Source organism: Myotis myotis, unplaced genomic scaffold, assembly GCF_014108235.1.
Source record: "Myotis myotis isolate mMyoMyo1 unplaced genomic scaffold, mMyoMyo1.p scaffold_m19_p_3, whole genome shotgun sequence".
NCBI lineage: Eukaryota > Metazoa > Chordata > Mammalia > Chiroptera > Vespertilionidae > Myotis > Myotis myotis.
In genome coordinates this window covers 101,136,107-101,152,530 of record NW_023416335.1, presented here as the reverse complement: position 1 = coordinate 101,152,530, position 16,424 = coordinate 101,136,107, and the positions used below count along the sequence as shown (strand labels likewise).

The 16,424-nt window shown below is 42.1% G+C and overlaps 1 protein-coding gene across 22 annotated transcripts in view; it reads left to right on the top strand.

Moving 5' to 3' along the window:
- Nucleotides 1-16,424, top strand: part of SUPT20H (SPT20 homolog, SAGA complex component) — a 49,260-nt gene that overhangs the window by 16,133 nt on the left and 16,703 nt on the right. For 21 of the 22 annotated variants that reach the window (XR_004966105.1, XR_004966106.1, XR_004966108.1 and 18 more), the window contains 6 exons: nucleotides 3,213-3,352; nucleotides 5,308-5,461; nucleotides 5,559-5,615; nucleotides 9,958-10,029; nucleotides 14,553-14,701; nucleotides 16,047-16,073. Coding sequence is in view for 17 of the 22 variants with exons in the window: in XM_036299918.1 (XP_036155811.1) it covers nucleotides 3,213-3,352; nucleotides 5,308-5,461; nucleotides 5,559-5,615; nucleotides 9,958-10,029; nucleotides 14,553-14,701; nucleotides 16,047-16,073 (599 nt within the window). In the remaining 5 variants the exon portion in view is untranslated. The remainder of the gene's footprint in view (nucleotides 1-3,212; nucleotides 3,353-5,307; nucleotides 5,462-5,558; nucleotides 5,616-9,957; nucleotides 10,030-14,552; nucleotides 14,702-16,046; nucleotides 16,074-16,424) is intronic. The other variant, XM_036299916.1, reaches the window with a different exon arrangement.

Below are 16,424 nucleotides of genomic sequence, written 5' to 3'. Positions count from 1 at the left end.
ACTTGAAAATATCATCACTTGGCTATCTCAATGAAATAATGAATTTAGACAGCTGAAATTTTCAGATTTGAAAAAAACCATTAGATTATAGGTTAATAGGAATTTTTATAATGGAGAGATCTGACTAAACCCACTGGTCTAAAAGTAGGATAATCATTGTGTATGTCCTGGTGTGATGCCTGAAAAGGTACACAATAATACCAATGAACTCTTGTCTAAAAATATAGAACCTGAATTAAGTCTCTCCTCTACATCTAACAGTTATAGAGAATTTAGGGAATAAAAGAAATAAATGGCAAGATGAAGCAACCAGCCAGATTCAGTTAAAAATGGTATCATGGGGAAGGAAGTGGTCAAATCCAACAAATCAGTTATGTTAGAAAAGAAAAAATGTTATCATTACAGAATAAAAGAAAGATGTTTAAGAGAGAAAAACTAAAATACAATGTGTAGGTCTTATTTGAGTTCAAATTCAAACAAACCAATTAAAAATACATTTTTGAGATAATGGGAATTTTGTAGACTGGATATTAGTAGTCCTTATCAGTTAACAGTGCATGCTGAAGTGTTTTCGGGTGAAATAATAGTGTCAGAGATGTATTTTAAATTATTCCAGCAAAACAAAAACAAAAAAATTTAGAGGGGCAAGTAGTTAAATAAAATTGGGTGTTGGTACATCCTATATACTCTTTGGAATTATGTATGTAGGGTTTACATAGTATTAGTGTAGTCATCTATACTGATAAAAGGGTAATATGCTAATTAGACTGGGAGACCTTCCGGACAAAGCCATGGTGGCAGGGCCGAAGCAGAGACGGTTAGGGGTGATCAGGCCAGGAGGGGAGGGCAGTTGGGGGCGAGCAGACCAGCAGGGGGGACCAGTTGGGGGTGAGCATGTTGGCGGGAGGGCAGCAGTTGAGGGCGAGCAGGCTGGCAGGCAGAGTGATTAGGGCAATCAAGCAGGCAGGCAGGTGAGCAGTTGGGAGCCAGTGGTCTCGGATTACGAGAGGGCTGGCCAGTCGGACAGCCCCTGAGGGGTCCCAGATAGGAGAGAGTGCAGGCTGGGCTGAAGGACACCCCCAACCCCATGCATGAATTTTGTGTACCGGGCCACTCGTCTATATATACATATATATATATATATATATATATATATATATATATATATATGTATGTATGTATGTATGTATATCCTATCTAATAAAAGAGAAACATGGTAATTAGCCGTACGTCTGCTACCCTTCCCATTGGCTGATCAGGGCAATATGCAAATTAACTGCCAGCCAAGATGGCGGCCGGCAGCCAGGCTACTGACACGAACAGGAGGCTTGCTTGCTTCAGTGACGGAGGACTCCAACATTCCCCGCCTGCCGCTGCTGGGCTTTGAGCTGCTAAGAAACATTGTTACAAATATAGAAGCTAAACAAAACCCCAGAAACCTGTTTTCAGTCAGCCAGGATCTCAGAGCTGGAGTCGCAACAAAGTTTCAAATACAGAAAGTAAACAAAGCCAGAAACCTGCTTTCAGCAGCGAGGTCTCACAGCTAAAGCGGGCTCTCAGCTCCAGTGACAGCCATAAATCCAAGAATTAAAAAAAAAAAGGAAAAAAGGAGCGGTTGGGAGCTTCAGTCACCCACCAGCCTGAAAACGGCCCTCAGCCCCTCACCCAGACAGGCCAGGCACCCCAGTGGGGACCCCCACCATGAAGGGGGTGTGACCAGATGCAAACAGCCATCATCACCTCATCCAGGCTGGCCAGGCACCCAAGCGGAACCCCTACCCTGATACAGGACACTCTTCAGGGCAAACTAGCCGGCCCCCACCCGTGCACCAGGCCTCTATCCTATATAGTAAAAGGGTAATATGCCTCCCAGCACTGGAATCAGCGGAGCCGAGAGGCCTCCTGGCCCCTGGAGCAGCGTGACGGGGCAGCGCCCAAACCCCCTGATCACCCTGTGGCTCTGTGTGTGACGGGGTGGGGCCACAACCTCCCTATCCGCCCTGCTCTGTTCGTGACAGAGGAAGGCGCCCCAACCCCCTGATCGGCCCTGCTCTGTGCCTGATAGGGGGGAGCTCCCCAAGCCCCTGATTGGCCCTGCCCTGAGTGTGACAGTGGCACCGCCCCAACCCCCTGATCGGCCCTGCTCTGTGCGTGACAGGGTGGTGCCACAACCTCCCCATCCACCCTGCCTTGAGTGTGACGGGGCGGTGCCCCAACCCCCCAATCGGCCCTACCCTGAGCCTGACTGAGGGTGGCATTGCAACCTCCCAATCCACCCTCTCTGTGCATGACAGGGGGCGGCGCCCCAACTCCCCAATCAGCCCTGCTCTGAGCCCAACCAGGGGCTGCACCTAGGGATTGGGCCTGCCATCTGCCACCCGGGAGCAGAACTAAGCCAGCAGGTCATTATCTCCTGAGGGGTCCCAGACTATGAGAGGGCACAGGCCGGGCTGAGGGACCCCCCCCACACAAGTTCACAAATTTTTGTGCACCGGGCCTCTAATATATATATGAAAGCCAAGCGACTGGAACAGTGGAATGACCAGAACAACCAGTTGCTATGATGTGCAATATGGTGGCCAATTGCCCCCCGCAACTTCCCATGGCCCCACCCCTAGCTGGCCCCACCCCCAATTAGCTCCCCCAACCCTAATTGGGGGCATTGCCAGCTGGCCAACCACCCACGACCCCTCCCCTCAGCCAGCCTGGCCCCAATGAGCCCCCATTAGGGTGGGCTGGCCGGACCTCACCCGTGCACGAATTTGTGCACTGGGCCTCTAGTTTTTTTATAATGAAATGAAGCTGAGTATATAATTGGGACTATTACTTCCTAGTTATTAAAAATGCTCTGATCCCACCTTGATCACCCTATAAGCCTTGTAGAAGAGGATTTTAACTGTTTTGTTCACTACTTTATCCCCCACTCCTAGAACAACGCCGAACACATAGTAGGTGTTCAGTAAATATTTGCTGGATTAAGGAGAAGCATCCTTACAATTTGACCACTTTGTATACTGTACTGATTACTGAATTTCTATTAGTAGTTTCATTATGATGTCAAGTTTCTGAAGTTTATCCACTGAATTAGAACTTGAAATAATATATTTTCTGTAATCCTTAGCAGAGCTCAGAGGAATATATTCTAGATTAAGTGATATGTTTGATTTGAAAATCTTAAGTTTGGTACTGACATGTGCTCTTACACATTTCAGGAAGACAAACTTTTGCTTGAGAGCCAACTGATCCTAGCTACAACTGAACCACTGTGTCTAGATCCTTCTATAGCTGTAACATGTACTGCAAATAGATTGCTCTATAACAAGCAGAAGATGAACACACACCCAATGAAACGGTAATTACCTTTGTGGAAAGGTAAACCAAAAGATGCTCCTAAATAAGTAGCTCTAAATTTTGCTATTTCTGGTACCTTATCCCTCTCAAAGTATGTAAGTGCTGTGTATTTGTTTTTTAAATAGGATTTTTAATTGCTTTGTATTATTTTCTTTGTGTATTATAAGTTTCTTAATACTTTTGGTTTTGTATTGAAGTGATGCATTCTTTGTATTTTTTTAAAATATATTTTTATTGATTATATTTATTTCAGAGAGGAAGGGAGAGGGGGAGAGAGATAGACACATCAATGATGAGAGAGAATCATTGATCTGCTGCCTCCTGCACACCTCCCACTGGGGATTGAGCCTGCAACCCAGGCAGTGTGCCCTTACTGGGAATCGAACCACGACCTCCTGGTTCATAATGTCGATGTTCAGGCACTGAACCATGCTGGTGAGGATGTATTCTTTTGAAGAACAAAATTTCTATAAGTTTAGAGTCTATTCACCAAAACGATAAAGACATTTATGAACAGAAATAATTACTTTTTTTTTACTTCCTAATCTCCAGTAACCAGTTTAAATTTTGTTAATATTACTTTTAAAGAAATGATAAAAAATTTATTTTGAGATATAGAAAAATACAGTTTTAGAAGTCAGTTTATAACTAAATGCTTTTTTATAACATGGTAATTTATCTTTAAATGTTTTATTTCTTCTTAATAAAACTAATGCATATAAATTTGGACTGCAGTTATAATTGGTTCATCATTAAGTTCTCTTTACATAACTGTTTGAGTTGCCCATTTTGGATCTTCACCAAATTTGAAGGAGCTTAAAACACCTATGCATTTTCTAAATCTTTGACTTATTATTGAAATAAGATATGCTGAGGAAATGATATGTCTTTAGAAATAATGAAATAAAGCTATATTGGATCTGTCAGAAGCCCTAAAGAGTCTCCTTGTATTCTTGTCCACATCTCTTCATGCCCAATGCCATTACGTTGGTCCAGGCCACCATAATCATCATAGCTTCTATAATAAGCTCTTTCCTGATTGATTTTCCTGCTTTCACCTCCGATCCCTTCTGGTCTATTCGTTATGTAAGCAAGCCAGAGTAATCTTAAAACATCAAAGCAGATCATGCTACCACTTGTCTAAATTTACCTAAAAGCATTCCATCACTCATACTAAATCTAAACACATTATCATTGATCTGTAAGGCCTTGTTCTCTGACCTCATCTCCTATGTGGACCCTGATGCACCTATCTTTTCTGCTTTTAAAACAAAATAAGTTTGTTTCTATCTCAGCACCTTTTAAAATTCTTTCTACTTCAAATACTAATATCCTAATTTTGTATAGCTGGTTCCTTGTCATTCATGTCTCCCGTCACATTTCATTTCTTCAGTTTTTTCCTTCTCTAATACTGCCTTTTTTTTTCTTTTTTAATATATTTTATTGATTTTTTACAGAGAGGAAGGGAGAGAGATAGAGAGTCAGAAACATCGATGAGAGAGAAACATCGATCAGCTGCCTCCTGCACATCTCCCACTGGGGATGTGCCCGCAACCCAGGTACATGCCCTTGACCGGAATCGAACCTGGGACCCTTCAGTCCGCAAGCCGACGCTCTATCCACTGAGCCAAACCGGTTTCGGCTAATATTGCCTTTCTTATCTCTTACTGCAATATCCTGTTTTTCTGCTACTGCTTATTGCTATCTGAAATGATTTTACCTGTTTATACCTGAATGTCTGTCTTCCACACTGGACTGTCAGCTCCATGGTTGCAGGAATTTTGTTTGTCTTGTTCATTTTTATTTCACTGGTGCCTAGGACCATGCTTGGCAAGTGGTGATATTCTACAGATACTTGTGATTTCATTACATATTTAATGCTTACTTATTTAAACCCATATTTATTCTGAATTTCTTTTATTAGCTTAGTTTATTTCAAATCTCTTAATATTTCAGGTGTTTCAAGAGGTATTCCAGGTCCTCTCTGAATCGACAGCAGGATCTGTCTCATTGTCCACCTCCTCAGCTAAAGTTACTTGATTTCTTACAAAAAAGAAAGGAAAGAAAAGTAGGTCAGCATTATGACCTCAAAATTTCTAAAGCAGGAAATGTAAGTAGTATATTTTTAAAATGAAGCTTATTATTATGCCAAAATCCTTGCCTTATTTTGAATTTTCAGAATCTTTATACTGTTTTTAATTTTTCAGTGTGTAGATATGTGGAAAAGGAGTCCCTGTAACTTGACTGTACCTTCTGAAGTGGATGTAAGTTGATTCATGAATTTCACTTATTTTTATATAAGGTTCCTAAGTTTAATTAATAGTAGCTTATACTTTGGGCAAACAAAGAATCTTACTTTTTTTATAAAAAAAAAAATAATGAATTGTTCTTTAAACAAGCTGCTCAGTTTTAGAAGGTATATTCTTCTTTTACATTTACTTGTGTAATAAGACTGTAACTCTTATTACTGTGTTTAGAGCAGGAATAATAACCAAAGAATTTTAAATCATGGGAAAAGTTGATACATATTATATAATATGCATAAAATGCCTTTTTTTGTTTTTAATATTTTATCATATTTTCTAGCAATGCTTCTTCCTCAAACTGGGTAAATTTAAAAATTAACAATATTAGAGCAGTGGCCAAGATGAGGAACCTTGGGTGGTATTCTTTGGTGGTCTATAATATGCATGATCAAAGACAGGAAAGGGATCTTCTGATGTCTCTAGTTATTTTATTTTCCTATTCCTTTCTTCTGCATTTTTTATTATTTACTCAACTTTTTATAATTGGTTAGTTATTTTAACAGATGTTTGTTCTTCTGCATTCTTTCCAAGCTAACACATGTACTATTCTTATTATCTACTAGAGGCCTGGTGCATGAAATTTGTGCACTTGGAAGATCCCTCAGCCCGGCCTGTGCCCTCTTGCAGTCCGGGAGCCCTCAGGGGATGTCCGACTCCATGGGGAGCGGGCCTAAACCAGAAGTCAGACATCCTTAGTGCTGCCACGGAGGCAGGAGAAGCTCCTGCCCCTGCCGCTACACTCACCAGCCGTGAGCCCGGCTTCTGGCTGAGCAGTTCTCCCCTGTGGGAACACACTGCCCACCAGGGGGCAGCTCCTGAGTTGAGTGTCTCCTGGTGGTCAGTGCACGTCATAGCAACTGGTCGATTTGCATATTAGCCTTTTATTATATAGGACTAGAGGCCCGGTGCACAAAAATTTGTGCACTCGAGGGGAAGAGGGGGGTACCTCAGCCAGGCCTGTGCCCTCTCGCAGTCTGGGACCCCTCGGGAGATAACAACCTGCTGGCTTAGGCCTGCTCCCGGGTGGCAGAGGGCAGGCCCAATCCCTAGGTGCAGCCCCTGGTTGGGCTCAGAGCAGGGCCGATTGGGGAGTTGGGGCGCCGCCCCCTGTCATGCACAGAGCAGGGCGGATTGGGAGGTTGCGATGCCACCCTCAGTCACGCTCAGGGTAGGGCTGATGGGGAGGTTGGGGCACCGCCCCGTCACACTCAAGGCAGGGTTGATGGGGAGGTTGTGGCGCCACCCTCTGTCACGCACAGAGCAGGGCCAATCAGGGGGTTGGGGCGCTGCACCCTGTCACGTACAGAGCAGGGCCGATCAGGGGGTTGGGGAGCTTCCCCCGTCACGCACAGAGCAGGGCCCATCAGGGGATTGGGGAGCTCCCCCCTGTCACACACAGAGCAGGGCCCATCAGGGGGTTGAGGAGCTCCCCCCTGTCACTCACAGAGTAGGGCCAATAGGGGAGTTGGTGCACCGCCCCCTGTCACACACACAGCAGGGCGGATCAGGGGGTTGGGGCGCCGCCACTGTCACACTCAGGGCAGGGCCGATGGGGAGGTTATGGCTCTACCCCGTCACACAGAGAGCAGGGCCCGTGGGGTGGGGAGGTTGGGGCGCCGCACCCTGTCACACACAGAGCCGCAGGGTGATCAGGGGGTTGGGGAGCTCCCCCCTATCAGGCACAGAGCAGGGCCGATCAGGGGGTTGGGGCGCCTTCCCCTATCACGAACAGAGCAGGGCCGATAGGGAGGTTGTGGCCCCGCCCCCTGTCACACACAGAGCCACAGGGCGATCAGAGGGTTTGGGCGCTGCCCCCTTTCACGCTGATCCCGGTGCCGGGAGGCCTCTCAGCTCCGCTGATCCTGGTGCTGGGAGGCATATTACCTTTTACTATTTAGAATAGAGGCCTGGTGCATGGGTGGGGGCCAGCTGGTTTGCCCTGAAGGTGTCCTGGATCAGGGTGGGGGTCCCCACTGGGGTGCCTGGCCATCCTGGATGAGGAGATGATGGCTGTTTGCAGCTGGTCACACACCCTTCAGGGTGGGGGTCCCCACTGGGGTGCCTGGCCAATCTGGGTGAGGGGCTGAGGGCTGTTTTCAGGCTGGCGGGTGACTGAAGCTTCCAACTGCTCCTTTTTTTCTTTTTTCCTTTTTTTCTTTTTTTAATTCTGGGCCAGCTTTAGCTCTGAGGCTTGGCTCCAGCTCTGAGGCCTCAGCTGCTGAAAGCAGGTATCTGGTTTGTTTCGGTTCTATAATTGAAACTCTGTATCAACTCCAGCTCTGAGATCCCAGCCTTCTGAAAGCTGGTTTCTGGGGTTTTGTTTAGCTTCTATATTTGTTACACTGTTTTTTAAACTGCAAGCTCAGAGGCTGGCAAGGCAGGCGGTGACGTTGCAGTCCTCTGTCACTGAAGCAAGCAAGCCTCATGTTCAGTTTAAGCTGCCTGGCTGCCAGCCGCCATCTTGGCTGGCCGTTAATTTGCATATCGCCCTGATTAGCCAATGGGAAGGCCAATTACCATGTTTCTCTTTTATTAGGATGATTTAAAAAAAAATTGTGAAAAGCACAAAGCCAAAATCATTAAAAGTAGACTGAATATGTAACTCAGAGTAAGCCACATTATCTTTTGGTAATTTATGTACTCCTCTAGGAATGCAGCCTGCGAAAGAGATATTTAGTGTAACTACCAAAGGGTGAAATATAGATTTAGAGGGCAGGCTGGATATCTAAAGCAGTGCTTACCAAACTTTAATGTATATATGAATCACCTGGATTGCTTGCAGATTCCAATTTAGCAAGCTTGGGCTCAGGCCTGAAATGCTGCAGTGCTGACAAGCTCTTAGGTTGTGTTGTACTGAGGTCCACAAACCACACTTTGAGTAACAAAGCCCTAATACACAGTTTCTCGATCTGGCTTGATTAAATGAAATCGTCCAGGATACCAGTTAAACATAGATTTCAAGCTTCACTTCATACCTACTTACTGAATCAGATCTCTAGGATAGGGACATGGAAATCCCAATTTTTACCAGTTACCCAGGTGAGTCTAAGTTACTCTTAAGTTCATAGTTAGCCTTAGCCAGTGGTCGGCAAACTGCGGCTCGCGAGCCACATGCAAATCTTTGGCTCCTTGAGCGTGGCTCTTCCTAAGCCTTAGGAGTACCCTAATTAAGTTAATGACAATGTATCTACCTATATAGTTTAAGTTTAAAAAATTTGGCTCTCAAAAGAAATTTCAATCATTGTACTGTTGATATTTGGCTCTGTTGACTAATGAGTTTGCCGACCACTGCTGCTGGTTTGACTCAGTGGATAGAGTGTTGGAGTAAAGGGTCTTGGGTTTGATTCTGGTCAGGGGCATGTACCTCAGTTTCAGGCTGCTCCCCGGCCTGGGCCCTCTTTAGGGAGTGTGCAGGAGGCAACCAATTGATGTGTTTCTCTCACATCGATATTTCTCTCTGTCTTTCCCTCTCTCTTCCACTCTCTCTAAAAATCAATGGAAAAATATCCTCAGGTGAGGATTAAAAAAAAACATAAACAAGGTCATGGTTATCAGAAATATGAGAGCATTTGACTTGCACAGACTAGTAGGAAATATACAATATATATGGCCCAAGTCTGACTAAAAACTGGGAAAGATTCATATAGATTTGATCAAGTTTAATGTAACTTCCTTAGGTCCCTTCCAGTTTTGTCCCCACTGTTACATGCTAGCTCCTGTTTCGTTAAAAATCCAACCAATGGGAAAGATGCTGATCCTAATCACCTCTCAGACATTCTGATTTTCCTAAAGGACAAATGTGATACAATTTATGGAATAAAAAGAAGAGGCACTGTCTAAGAAAGTACTGTATTTATGGTGTTTGTTTAATGGCAAATAATTTGATTCTAATTTTGTTTTATTTTAAAAACCAGTTAGTGTAATTCAGGGGTCCTCAAACTACGTCCCTCGGGCCACATGCAAATACAAATATTGTATTTGTTCCCGTTTTGTTTTTTTACTTCAAAATAAGATATGTGCAGTGTGCATAGGAATTTGTTCATAATTTTTTTTTAAACTGTAGTCCGGCCCTCCAACGGTCTGAGGGACAGTGAATTGGCTCCCTGTTTAAAAAGTTTGAGGACCCCTGGTGTAATTGAATATATCAGGAAAGTTTTAAACTACTTAAGATGGTAGTCAGTGATATTAGTGACTCAAGAATTCTTGTGCTAAAAAGTATATAGTATTGTTACTTAGATTCTTCTCTTTGGTCTTAATACTGATTTCATTATATCTCGTATCTCTTGATTTGATTGCTTAGGTGGAGAAATATGCTAAAGTGGAAAAGTCTATCAAATCTGATGACTCACAACCAACAGTCTGGCCAGCCCATGTAAGTAACCATTATAGTCTTCATTTCTAATGTTCCTAATCTGGGATCTGAATTTTTTAAACAAAGTGTGGCTTCCAGTTTAAAAGGTAATTTTAATTTTAATGCATAACTGCATTTTTACTTTTGCTTTGGTTGCATATTGATGGTTCTGATTTGTTTTGCTTCAAATTAGTAAGTAGTAAGTTATTTTAAGTATGTTTCCTAAGGAAGTATTCTATGTAAGTTTCCCTATTTGTAATAATAACGGGAGAAATGGGCATAATTTATTAAATAAAGTAAATGTGGAAGTGAAATGTCTTCCTATTGCCAAATCTGTTAGTATGTCATTTATGTCTGATTTTTGTTAATTCTGATTGTGTCTACTAGAGGTGTTTGTCTGGAGTGTAGGAAAGAACGGTTTAAAGAGTTTATCTGAGCCAAAGCTAAAGGCTAGATCCAGAAGCAAAATCTCAAAAGATTGAGAGAATACCCTAAAGAATAAGTTTTATAGCTTACTTTATATGTTTTAATCAAAGGGAAAGACAAGAAGGAAGGTTACATGAAAGCCATTGGTGGTAAATTAAGGAAGCAGGAGATGGTAAAGCAGGGAAATCTCTTGAATTGGATAAAAAGTAAAAGAGTGGTAATTTTTTTTTTCCACTGGTGGCTGCAGGATAGTTAACATAGAATATAACATGGTTTACAGAGGTATGCAGGTGAAAGATAGGAATGATGGGGTTATTTTACCCCAGGCCTTGGGTGTTTATCTCTGGAGGTTTGGGGAAGAGATCATTCTGACATTTTAAGTATGTTATCTTAGACGTGCAAAAACAATGGATAAGGTAAAAGACTAATTTATCATAAATAGGTGCTAGGACCTGACTTTCATTATAACATAATCAGTTAGGAGTTTTTATGATCAGAACATTCCATGTGGTTACCTTCACTTATTGAGTTTGTCAGGTCTGCCAGGTAGTCCCCCCCCTTTTTAAAAACTTTTATTTATTGATTTGTTGTTGTTTTCAGTGAGAGAGGAAGGGGTGGGGAGAGAGAGAGAGAAACATTGATTTGTTGTTCCACTTAATTTTTGCACTCATTGGTTGATTCTCACATGTGCCCTGACCTGGGATCCAACTCACAACCTTAGTGTATCAGGAAGATGCTCTAACCAACTGAGATACCTGGCCAGGGCCAGTCTTTAACCATTAAGTATGTTAGCCATAGATTTCTTTATTTTTTACTTTTGTAGATGCTCTTTCTTGAGAAAGTTTCCTTCTATTTCTATTTTCCCAGTGGTTTTTAGAAATCATGAACAGATGTTGAATTTTCTTGTGCACTTTTCCTGATATCAGCTGATATCTTGAGATTTTTCTTTAAAAAAACCAAAAATCTTTATTTTTGAGAGTATTATAGATGTCTCCCTTTTTATCTCCCCATTGCCCCCCTCCACCCAGTTTCCATCCAACCCCAAGCCTTCATCACCTTATTGTGTGTCCATAGGTAAAGTGTATATGCATATAAATTCTTTAGTCAGTCTCTTCCTGGCTCTACTACCCACTTCCCTCTGAGATTCGTCAGTCCGTTCCATGTTTCCATGCATCTGGTTTTATTTTCATTAGATTCCTTGTTCATTTATTTTGATTTTTAGATTCAACTGTTGATAGATATGCATTTATTGCGATTTTACTGATCATATTTTCTCCTCCTCCTCCTCCTCCTCCTTCTTCTCCTTCTTCTTCCTTCTTCTCTTTCCTTCCCTCCTTCCTTCCTTTCCTTCTTCTCCTCCTTCTCCTTCTCCTTCCCCTTCTCCTTCCCCTTCTCCTTCTCCTTCTCCTTCTCCTTCTTCTTTTTCTTCCTTCTTCTTTCTTCCTCCTTCTTCTTTCTTTCTTTCTTTCTTTCTTTCTTTCTTTCTTTCTTCTTCTTCCCTTCCTCCTCCTCTTCCTCCTCCTCCTCCTCCTCCTCCTCTTCTCCTCCTTCTTCTTCCTTCCTTCTTCCTCCTCTTCTTCCTCTTCCTTTTCTTCTCCTTCTTTCTTCTTTTTTCTTCTTTCTTCTTCTTCTTCCTTCTTCCTTCTTTTCCTTTCTTTTTTTCTTTCCTCCTCCTCCTCCTTCTTCTTTCTTCTTTCTTCTTCTTCTTCTTCTTCTTCTTCTTCTTCTTCTTCTTCTTCTTCCTCTTCTTCCTCTTCTTCCTCTTCTTCCTCTTCTTCCTCTTCCTCCTCTTCCTCCTCCTCCTCCTCCTCCTCTTCCTCCTCTTCCTCCTCTTCTTCTTCTTCTTCATTTCATATGATACTGATTTGATGGTGATGAACTTCTTTAGCTTTTCCTTATCTGGGAAGCTCTTTATCTGACTTTCAATTCTAAATGATAGCTTTGCTGGGTGGAGTAATATTGGTCCTTTCTTTTCATCACTTTGAATATTTCTTGTCACTCCCTTCTGGCCTGAAAAGTTTCTGTTGAGAAACCAGCTGACAGTCTTACAGGTGCTCCCTTGGTAGGTAACTAACTGCTTTTCTCTTGCTGCTTTTAAGATTCTCTCTTTGTCTTTCATGTTTTGCATTTTAATTGTGATGTGCCTTGATGTAGGCTTCTTTGGTTCATCTGTTTGGGACTCTGTGCTTCCTGGACTTATATGTCTATTTCTATCACCAGATAGGGGAATTTTTCTGTCATTATTTTTTCAAATAGGTTATCTTGATCCCTCTCTTCTCCTTCTGGTGCCCCCATGATGTGAATGTTGGTACCCTTGAAGTTGTCCCAGAGGCTCCTTACACTAAGTTCATATTTTTGGATTTTTCATTTTGCTGTTCTAATTGGGTGTTTTTTTGCTTCCTTATATTCCAAATTATTGATTTGACTCAGCATCCTCTACTCTACTGTTGAAGGCCTATAAATTATTCTTTATTTCAGTTAGTGTATGCTGCATTTCTCTCTGGTCCTTTTTTATGTTGTTGATCTCATTAAGTTCCTTAAAGTTCTCATTAAGTTCCTTGAGTATCATTATAACCATTGTTTTGAACTCTGTATCTATTAGTTTTTTGCTTCCATTTCCTTTAGTTCTTTTTCTGGAGATTTCTTTCATTTGTGACATATTTCTTTGTCTCTGCATTTTGGCTGCTTCCCTGTGTTTGTTTCTATGTATTAGGTAGATCTGCTATGTCTCCTAGACTTGGTAAGTATCTTCTAGGGCCCAGTGGCTCAGCCTCACCAGTTTCCTGAGCTAGGCACCCCAGCAGCACCCCTGTATGAACTATGTGCACTGTCATAAGATAGGTGAGCCTTGATTTGTATTGGTATCATTGGGAGGGATTGACCCCCATGCCAATTGGTTGTGGTAATCAGCTGGGACTATAGTTGAAGGGCTGCTGTGCAGGAGCCAACCCTATGGAACTGGACTTGGTTCAGTGGGGCTTTGGTGTTCACTGTGTCCACCCTTTCAGTGTCACTCATGAAAGTGGTAGGGTTGTAATCTCGTGTGGTCGAAGTTGATCACCAGTTGCACTGCCTCTGGGCCCTTCCAGGAGGTGCAAAGTCAGCCTCTGCCTGTGCCCTACCAGGGGCTACCCAGTATGAGCTACAAAGCAGTCTGTAGATGGCTGCTATTTATGTTGAGTTTAGAGGTGCCCAGGAGAGGCCAACCTGTGAACCAAGGCGGGCTGTGGCGAATGCAGGGCCTGGGACCCCTTACTGAGAAGTACGCTGATGTCAGCTGCTACTTGATGAGAGATTTTAGGAAAATCCAAAGAAGAGGCAGGAGAGGCCAGTTATATGGAAAAGCCACTGGAAATGGCTTGGATGAATCTGCAAGTAGGGAGGGTGTCTCGGGGATCACCAGGGTCGGTGAGAAGTGTAAGCCATGTTGAAGGAGATTCAGATATGGCCCAGCCTGTCAGCTCTATGATAGGGAGAGCTCAGCACAGAAACACTGGCCTCTGGCAGCACTTCTGTCTGGGAGAAAGCTACCCCTCCAGCTCTTGCCTTGATTCCAGACAAGTTAGTTCCTCCCCAAATGTCCCAGGTTCCTTTCAAACTGCAGCTCCAGCACTGGAGCTCAGAGGGAGTGAGTCCAAGTAAGTCTATGCGTGGGCCCTATAAGAGGAACTGCCTGGGACTCCCGCCGCCTTCATGTCACTCAACCACACTCCCTGCTCGTTTTTACAGCCAGAAGTTATGGGGACTTCTTTTCCCAGCTCTGGAACCCTAGGCTGGGGGCCTGATGTGGTCCAGCAACCCTGTATTCCTCAGGGAAACCTCCATGGCTAACATATCCCTCCTAATTTTAAACTGCCACACATGGGTGTGGGACCAGCAGGTCCACAATTCCGCCCCTCCTACCAGACTTGATGTGCTTCTTCTTTAATTCCCTAGCTGTAGGACTTTCATTCAGCTAGATTTCAGGTGGTTCTGAATGATGGTTGTTGTGTGTGTTAGTTGTAAATTTCAATGTGGTTGTAGGAGGCGGGGAGTACCACGTTTGCCTTTGCCACCATCTTTACTGGATGTCTCCATAGCCCCCTTTTGTTCATAATGGGATGCTCTATATTTTTCAGGATGTCAAAGATGATTATGTATTTGAATGTGAAGCTGGTAATCAGAAAACAAAGCTGACCATTTTGCAGTCACTTGGTGATCCACTTTACTATGGTAAAATTCAGCCATGTAAAGATGAAGAGATTGACAGCCAGATTTCTCCATCCCAGTGAGTTCTGTTAAATACATGTAATTAACAAAAGCAATCATCAGAATTCATTTAGCAACTACTGATAAACCATTAATGAATAAAACTCCCTTGGGGATTCATTTGTTACTTAAATACATTAATTAGATTTGGCTGCCTAAATTTATGAACTACATATATTTAGTACAAGGTACCAGTATTTAGTTTTGTTTTTATTAGTTTTCTGTTTTAATCAAGTTGATAATGTTTTGAAAATAAGAAATAACAAAAAGGAGAAAAAAGCAGGGACCAGATCTGTGTTGAATTGTTTATAAAGTCTTTATGTACACAAAATACTAATTGAAACTACAGCAGAAAGATGGATTTTAAAGAATAACCTCACAAATATCTAACTCAGCAGTTTTCAACCTGTGGGTCGCGACCCCCAAAGACCCTTTCACAGGGATTGCCAAAGACCATCGGAAAACACATATATAATTACATATTGTTTTTGTGATTAATCACTATGCTTTAATTATGTTCAATTTGTAACAATTGAAAATACATCCTGCATATCAGATATTTACATTACGATTCATAACAGTAGCAAAATTACAGTTATGAAGTAGCAACAAAAATAATTTTATGGTTGGGGTTCACCATAACATGAGGAACTGTATTAAAGGGTCACGGCATTAGGAAGTTTGAGAACCACTGCTCTAAGTAAAAGTCGATGGGAGGAAACAGTAGCGGTCAGGAGTTCTCTGCTAATTTTTTTACATTAGCAGTTTCTATTGTATACTAATTTAGAAGGATCCGATATTTTTATTACCTTTATTTGTATAAATCTTCCCCTTAAAGATATATAGTGGTCATTTTAAATCAATTCATAAACTTTTTTTTTTTTTTTGATTTTTTACAGAGAGGAAGGGAGAGGGATAGAGCACTAGAAACATCAATGAGAGAGAAACGTCGATCAGCCGCCTCCTGCACGCTCCCCACCGGGGATGTGCCCACAACCAAGGCACATGCCCTTGACCCGAATCGAACCCGGGAACCCTCAGTCCGAAGGCCGACGCTCTATCCACTTAGCCAAACCGGTCAGGGCAATTTATGAACTTTTTTTAAACACAAGGGAATAACATATATTCTTATTTTTTAAAATTAGTTAAGAAAGCTACCCAATTAGATTTGGCAAGAAGAAAATAAAATTTTTTTGCCTTTATATTAGGAAGTTGCTGCAAAAATGCTGTATGGTTTATTATCTTTCAGCCATTCTCCATATTCATAAATTATTTGATTTAATAACTATGAAGTTAAAGTTTGAGCTGCATTAACCAGGTTTTTTTTTTTGTTTTGTTTTGTTTTTTTACATTTTGTATTTCAGCTCCTCCACAGAAGATCATTCAAATTGGTAATTAAAAAAAATAAACTCACTATTAAAATCTGTTAAGAAAACACATAAATGTCAAACTCTTTAAAGACGTAGCGAAGACATTTTTTTCTGAGTTGCCAGTAAACTATCTTCCTTGTCTAAAATATATTGTGTTCCTGCTATGTAGACTGATGACTTCTGAAACCATTGGTTGCAATAATCAGCTGGGACTATAGCTGAAGAGCTGCTATAGGTTAAAGCTTGAAAAGAAGGCCTTGCACACAGTTCAGTGAATTTTGTTGTAGAACAGACACTTGTAGGGTTGTATAGCACTTGGTAACTTTCAGCCCAGATTATATTTTGATACTTAAGTTTTGTGGCAAAATAAAT